Source organism: Chenopodium album, chromosome 13 (genome assembly GCF_948465745.1).
Source record: "Chenopodium album chromosome 13, dcCheAlbu1.1, whole genome shotgun sequence".
In the NCBI taxonomy this organism is placed as follows: Eukaryota; Viridiplantae; Streptophyta; class Magnoliopsida; order Caryophyllales; family Amaranthaceae; genus Chenopodium; species Chenopodium album.
The window spans coordinates 53,560,418-53,567,952 of NC_137846.1; the positions used below are offsets into that span (position 1 = coordinate 53,560,418).

Here is a 7,535-nt window from a genome sequence, read left to right on the forward strand (position 1 = left end):
AATGATCCAAATTAAATACAACAACTTAAACTTAACATCTTTATTTTACATACTGTCAAAAAAAAAAAAAAAAAAAAAAAAAAAAAAAAAAAATCTTTATTTTACACTTTGAGTGTTATTCAACATTTTTTCAAATAGAGTGAATAAGTCATCAAACCCATTCAATGTCATTATTTTATAAACAAATATTGAAATATATGATGCATAATTCTCATATATGTACATCACTTGTAAAGAATACAAGATCTAAATCCACGCCTCACCGCTTTCTTTAATTGAAAATCACCTAATACTCGCTCCATGACCCACCGTGCCTTGTAATTATCCATCCGATTACTTATCCTACATTCCTACATGGCTACATCCCTAAATTTATAATTACAGATAATTTTTATTTTTCAAATTATTAGTGTACGGGATAATACCGGTAGTAAAACCTAATTAGCCGGTAATATGCAATAATAACACAGAAACAACTAATTAGTAAGAAAGCTCAAATGTCCATAACGGCCTTTCTAAACGGCCACGTGGAGAGCTGCTTCAGACCACGTAGGCACCTGCTGCCTATGGGGTCGGTTTGCCACCTATCGTTATAGGTGGCACCAGCTTGGTTATTTCTCTATATATACCCAAGCAAATGTTCATCCAAAGGTACAATCTTTTCTCTCTCTCTCTCTCTACTCATCAAAAACACTTTCTCTTTCCTCGTTCTTTCTTCTTACCGGATTGCTGACTTTAGCATCGGAGAGGTTATTCCCGGATAACCCCCGGGTTAGCTTATCTGTGTTGACTGTGCAGGTGCATAATTGGACGATAAACCTTTACCAACCCACGAAGATTATCTGTGCCGGAATTACCCGGAACAGTTGGCGCTAGAAGGAGGGGATAGTAATAACTTCTATCGTCCAAATAACCTTCGCCAGTCATGGAAGAAAATCAGGAACGCATAACACCGACAGCAGAAACCGAAAACCGTCAGTATGAAAGCAGCACTTTGAATGTCAATGCAAACAAGACCGTCAATGCAATACCCGAGATTGAAGTGGAGGATGAAACTCATCTTCTTCACAGGAATACTGTGAACACACCGGTAACACCAGAACGGAGCCGCGCACGAATGTTGGACCCCATGGAGGAATTTACCCCAGAGGAGTTAGAGGTAACGGCAAGGGTAATGAAGGCGATGTCCCGAAAAAGGAAGGAGGCTGAAGCTGCAGCCAACAGGGGGCGAAATAATACACCGGCCATTCCTGTGATTGTGAATCTGGCAAGCCAGTTCAACCAGGCGGACGAGCAACCGCCGCCACAACCCCAAAATCGAGGAATAATTATCCCCAGTGAACGCCAACCAACTCATGGGACGCCGATAGGAGATTCAGGGTCCCGACAGCAAGAGGTCAATAGCGGGCCGCTAAGGCGTGGAACCAGGACTATAGTCAGGCCGAGAGTATCACCCTTCACCCAGGAGGTACTGGATCAACAAATGGAAAGGATAAAAATGCCAGCATGTACCTTTGATGGGAAAGGAGATCCCGGGCGATATGTAGCAGCGTTTGAAAGCCATATGTTACTTTATACCGACACCGATGCGGTGTGGTGCAAGGTGTTCCCGACAACGCTCACGGGCCCAGCCTCGGATTGGTTTTCCAATTTGGAGAATGAATCTATAGATTGCTTCGATACTTTGGTTGAATTGTTTACCGGTCAATACATTAGCAATAGCGCAAGGCAAAGAACTTCCGGAGAGCTTATGTCGGTCAGGCAAAGAAGGGACGAGTCCCTTAGGGATTTCATAAGGAGATTCAACAGTGAGGCTAATACGATACCGAAATTACAGCAAGAAATAGCTGTAATGGCCTTAATGAATGGTCTATGGGATAGTGATTTCAAAAAATATATGGCGAGAAAGTCGTTTCCAAATTTAGGCGTGGCCTTTGGCAAGGCCTATGAATACATAAAAAGCGAGGAGTTGTTGAAAACCAGTAGCCAAATAGCGGCATCAGAACCCTCTCGAAGGCAGAACGACGGCGTTGCGCCTCACGCTTACATTGGCGGAACGAACAGATTACAGCAGCAATCAGGCCCACCAAGAGCCGCCAGGCCACCCAGAGGTCTTGGCCGGTACAACAGTTACACGCAATTGAACACACCTAGGGCCGCGATATATTCGATAAATCAACACCGAGAAGAATGGACGCGACCGGCACCAATGATAACCAAAGGTCGGGACACAAAAAAGTATTGCATGTTCCATAGAGATATCGGCCATTATACGGAGGAATGCACTCAGTTGAAGGAGAACATAGAAGACCTTATTCGAAAGGGCCACCTGTCTCAGTACCGGGCACAAGCAGGGTCAAGCCGGCAGCCAGCCCTGCAACCCAGACCAAATGAGTATCGAAGACAGGGTGACTCATCCATGCAAGATGACACCTACCGGCGAAACCACAACGGGGAATACCGTCAGGGGAATGGCGTGCCCAATCACAAAATCACCATAGAGGTTATTACCGGTGGTCCGGTACATGGGGGATCGGTTAGCGGGGCGAAAAAGAGTTTGTCTGAGCACCGGCACACAGTAAATGCACTAGGTATAGACGAACGCCCAAGGCCCGCGTCCATGCCGTCAGTGTCCTTTTCAGAGGCAGACGCCAAGGGTTTGGTTTTTCCTCACGATGATCCGTTGGTTCTAATTCTGACGGTCAATGGAGCCAACATCAAACGCGTGCTGGTCGATGGAGGAAGCTCCGCTAACATCCTGTTCGCAGAAGCATTTGATGCAATGAGAATAGGCCGGAAGTACCTCACCCCGGTATCGTATCCGGTTATCGGTTTCAACGGTTCTACAGTTAGGCCGGAAGGAAGTATAGCATTGCAAGTTCGGATTGGCGAGGGCATGGCGGCCAGGGATGTTATGACGGAGTTTTTAGTAGTTGATGTGCCATCGGCATACAACGCCATTGTCGGTAGACCCCTGATCCATGATGTGCAAGGGGTCGTTTCGACATATCATTTGACAATGGTTTACGTTTCAAATTTGGGGAAGACAGAGCGCGTTAGGGGAGGTCAGACAATGGCCAGAGAGTGCTATGTAACAGCTCTAAAGCAGCCCAACCGACAGCCCCAGGTAAATCAGGAAACGCAGAAAAGGGGGCGAGCTATATCTACACACGACTTAGCAATGGAGAATTTCGATACACGCCCGGCAGCAGTTCCCCGCCCTTCGCCGGGAGGGGAGACGGTAGAAATTGAATTACAACCTGGGGTATCGGGAAGGACTGTGCGAGTAGGGTCGGACATGGATGTTGATACCCGTTGTCACCTGGTAGAACTTTTACGGGAGAATGCCGACGTATTTTCTTTCTCGGCAGATGAAATGCCAGGGATTCACCCAGACGTTATAGTGCACAAGCTGAATGTGGATAGAAAGGCCAGACCGGTTAGGCAGAAAAAACGAAACTTCTCGACAGAAAAGATAGAAGCAATACAAGCAGAGGTAAACAAGTTGCTAGCGGCAGGGTTTATTGAGCCTTGTACATACCCCGAATGGCTAGCAAATGTCGTCATGGTGAGGAAGCCGTCAGGAAAATAGAGGATGTGCGTGGACTTTACTGACCTGAATAAAGCCTGCCCAAAGGATTGCTATCCACTGCCCCGAATAGATAGGCTGGTAGATTCCACTTCCGGCCATGCTCTGCTCAGTTTCATGGATGCTTTCTCGGGATACCATCAGGTCAGCCTGTATGCACCAGACAGAACGAAAGCGGCGTTTATCACTGATGCCGGAGTATTTTGTTACAAGGCAATGCCGTTTGGGTTACGAAACGCCGGGGCAACATATCAGAAATTGGTAGACAAAGTCTTCGCAAATCAGAAAGGGAGAAATGTGGAAGTATACGTTGATGACTCCATCGTAAAAAGCCGGTTGGCTATGGATCACGTTGCAGATTTAAGGGAGACATTTGAAACTTTGCGTCAATACCGAATGAAGCTCAATCCGGAAAAAAGTGCGTCTTTGGGGTTCGTTCGGGGAAGTTCTTGGGGTTTATGGTTAGTGAGAGGGGGATAGATGCAAATTCCGACAAAGTAGAAGCTATACTTAGCCTACCACAACCCAAATCGATAAAAGATATACAAAAGCTTACTGGCCGCATGGCGGCGCTGACAAGGTTTATTAGCAAATCAGCTGATAAGGCCTTACCGTTCTTTGTAGTCCTCCGGCAAAACAAAACATTCATCTGGGGAGAGGAGCAAGCAAAGGCATTAGAGGTGGTCAAAAGCCATCTAAGGTCTCTCCCCACCATAGCACGGCCGGAACAGGGAGAGAGCCTGCAGTTGTACATCTCGGCATCTCCGAAGACGGTTGCAGCGGTGCTGATTGTAGAGCGAAAGAGGGCTCAACTGCCGATTTATTTTGTGAGCCACGTTTTGAACGCGGCTGAGAGAAGATACCCTCTGATAGAGAAGATTGCATATGCAGTGGTAACAGCAGCAAGAAAACTTAGGCCGTATTTTGATGCGCATACCATTGAAGTATTAACAAACCAGCCGTTAGAGAAGTCCCTACAGAAGATGGAGACGTCAGGAAGGTTGCTCAAATGGGCGGTAGAGTTGTCGGAATATGCTATAATTTACAAGCCACGAGTGTCGATAAAGGCTCAGGCTCTGTCTGACTTCATTGTGGAAGCATCTTACACAGAAGAAGAAGAAATCAACGGATTGTGGAAAGTTTCCATTGACGGCTCCTCAGCATCAACAGGCTCCGGCGCCGGTATTGTCATGACATCACCGCAAGGTGACATATTTGAATACGCCATCAAATTCAAGTTTAAAGCCTCTAATAATGAAGCCGAATACGAAGCAGCACTTGCGGGGGTGCAATTATGTGTTGCAGCCGAGGCAAGGCGGATAGAGCTCACGACAGACTCACAATTGGTGGCAAGTCAATTTGACGGCACTTATGAGGCCAAGGAACAAACAATGGTGGCTTACTTGGCAAAGTTGAAAGCGGTAACGGCTACCTTGGAATCATTCGAAATACAACTGGTGCCGAGAGCGCAAAACACGCAGGCAGACGCCTTGGCAAAATTGGCAAGTTCAAGCTTCAATGATCTAGAACGTACTGTGATGGTGGAGCTTCTGGAAAATAAAAGCATTGACCCCGACAACACTCCAAAACAAGTGAATTGCGTGGTTAACGGCAAAGAATGGTATGATGGCGTACTGGCCTACAAGGTGCACAGCGTCTTACCGGCGAACAAATTAGAAGCCCAGAAAATAAGGAAGGACAGTGTCTGGTTTGTCATGTTCAAAGGAATGTTGTATAAAAGGGGGTTCTCGTTACCGTTGCGAAGATGTATATCGGCCTATGAGTCAGCTAGGCTGGTAGAAGAAATCCATGAAGGAGATTGCGGAAATCATGCTGGAGGCCGGTCAATGTCCTTGGAAGCGATGAAAAGAGGGTATTATTGGCCAACAATGAATGCCGATACCTTAGAATACGCGAAAAGGTGCGACAAATGTCAAAAATTCGGCCCAGCAATAAATCAGCCGCCAAACGACCTGACACCAATTTTAAATCCAATACCGTTTGCACAATGGGGAATGGACATTATCGGACCTTTCACGTCGGCAACAGGGAGCAGAAAATTCCTAATAGTAGGGATTGACTACTTCACTAAGTGCATAGAAGCAGAACCGGTAGCAAAGATAACTTCCTTAGCATATACAAGGTGAAATTTGCATATGCGGCTGTCTGCCATCCTCAGTCAAATGGGCAAGCGGAAGCCGCAAACAAGCAAATATTAACGGCACTAAAAAAGAAAGTGGAAGATGCAAAGGGCTTGTGGGCCGATCTGATCCCGGAAATATTATGGGCGAATAGAACGACAACAAGGGAGACCACCGGAGAATCGCCATTCAACCTTGCTTTCGGTTCTGAGGTTGTCGTTCCGGCTGAAGTAGGACTCCCTACATTTCGTGTTCAGCATTTTTGTGAGGATCAAAACGACTTGCTTCTACGACAACAGTTAGACTTCTTACCTGAAACTCGGCTTACGTCGGCCATCAAGTCAGCGGCATATAAGAATCGTATGAGTCAAGCGTATAACAAGAGAGTTAATTATCGGCCTCTAGAAGATGGGGATTTGGTCCTTCGTCGAACGGCGGCAACGGGTAGAGGGAATGCAGAAGGCAAACTCACAGCAAATTGGGAAGGCCCCTATCAGGTGTATGAAACGGTTCGGCAAGGATCATATCGGCTAATGACTCTAGAGGGAGTACCGTTAAAGAATGTTTGGAATACAAATGTCCTTAAGAAATATTACGTTTAGTTTGTGCATTTGCTTCTTATGTTAGGTACCGGCATGGCATGTAGTCATGATTTAATATTTTTGTAACCAACCTCCAGCTTGTAATTTGTTTTCATGATTTATGGCCACGGCCGTTAATTAATAAAAGAAAGTGCTATAACATATAGAGCCATCCCCTACTTTCGATATGATCTGATAAACAGCCTAGCTAGCTGTCTCTTTCATTCAAGTAAGGAGGAAGGTTGGATAACTATTGCGCCTCAAGGCAAGTTGAAATTGATGGTCTGATCTACTGTCAAATACTTGGCCTGATAAAGGCTGCGGATACTGGAAAATACCGGCAATAACAGACGGATAAGGAATTCCGAAATCAATTTCTACGGAAATTAATTGCGGAATTCGGGGGCATATGCCTAATCCTAAGAGTCGAAAAGACGGGAGGGCAAGTTATAAAATTCTTTCGTACAAATAAAAGAACGAATATGCAATTATAATACAAGTTACAATCTACTTGTAAATAGCAGTTGTAGAAATCGCAGACAAGCATAGTGTTACTTACGACATTAGAATCAAGACAGTTAAGGAACGTGCACACAGTAAAATAAGATCAACGGTAAAATTATTCAGAAAATGGGCTCAATAAAGAAACAGTCGAACGACAGCGCAGCTAAAACATGCAAGACGCTAAGTTCAAACATTACAGATACATGTTTTAACTCAAACAGGAAATAAAAATTGTTAGAACATACATAAGAAATCGACAGCCATCACCCAAAAAAGACAAGGGTCATATCGGCCAAAATACAAGTTTTAAAAACATAAAAAATTATTGTTGTTTTCAAGCAGAAACAAACATAAGCTGCTCAACAGTGAGCCTTGGAAATTACAGATAAGGAGGACCCGCAAGATTCCGGTGATGACTGCCCGCCCCATTAATCTTTCTTTGACCCAGGCTCCTTCTCGGGGGCAGGTTCAGAGGTGCCGACAGCAATGTCCTCTTTGACAGGACTAGCAATAAGAGCATCAGCAAACTCTTCTTCCGGCAAATCTCGCGGATCCAGGTTCTTCAGCACTTCGATTGGAGGGGGGTTGTCAAAATAATCCCCTTCGTAGCTGGTAGGAGAGAGATGCATGTCTTCACCATAAGCAGCCTCAGCTGCCTGCCATTTCTCCGCATCCCAGTTCTCGGCTTTGCAGACGCAACGGTGAGCAGCTACCCACCCA

At 45.5% G+C, this 7,535-nt stretch overlaps 2 protein-coding genes across 2 annotated transcripts; both read left to right on the top strand.

Annotated features, from left to right (window-relative positions):
• The first annotated feature begins 925 nt into the window (after nt 1-925).
• LOC145575781 (uncharacterized) lies at nt 926-3,592 on the top strand. Its single transcript, XM_081633588.1, has one exon. It carries the CDS (start codon nt 926-928, stop codon nt 3,590-3,592), a length of 2,667 nt encoding a protein of 888 aa, XP_081489714.1.
• Nucleotides 3,593-4,152: 560 nt separating this feature from the next.
• On the top strand, nt 4,153-6,332 carry LOC145575782 (uncharacterized). Its single transcript, XM_081633590.1, has 2 exons — nt 4,153-5,510; nt 5,690-6,332. The coding sequence occupies exons 1-2, from the start codon at nt 4,153-4,155 to the stop codon at nt 6,330-6,332; spliced, it is 2,001 nt and encodes a 666-aa protein (XP_081489716.1).
• The last annotated feature ends 1,203 nt before the right edge of the window (nt 6,333-7,535 follow it).

Excerpts from the sequence above, each read along its gene's own strand:
- LOC145575781 (XM_081633588.1), top strand. The coding sequence starts at position 926 with ATGGAAGAAAATCAGGAACGCATAACACCGACAGCAGAAACCGAAAAC.
- LOC145575782 (XM_081633590.1), top strand. The coding sequence starts at position 4,153 with ATGGCGGCGCTGACAAGGTTTATTAGCAAATCAGCTGATAAGGCCTTA. Across the intron at positions 5,511-5,689 it reads ACCTTAGAATACGCGAAAAG|AAGCAGAACCGGTAGCAAAG; the intron begins GTGCGACAAATG and ends CTAAGTGCATAG.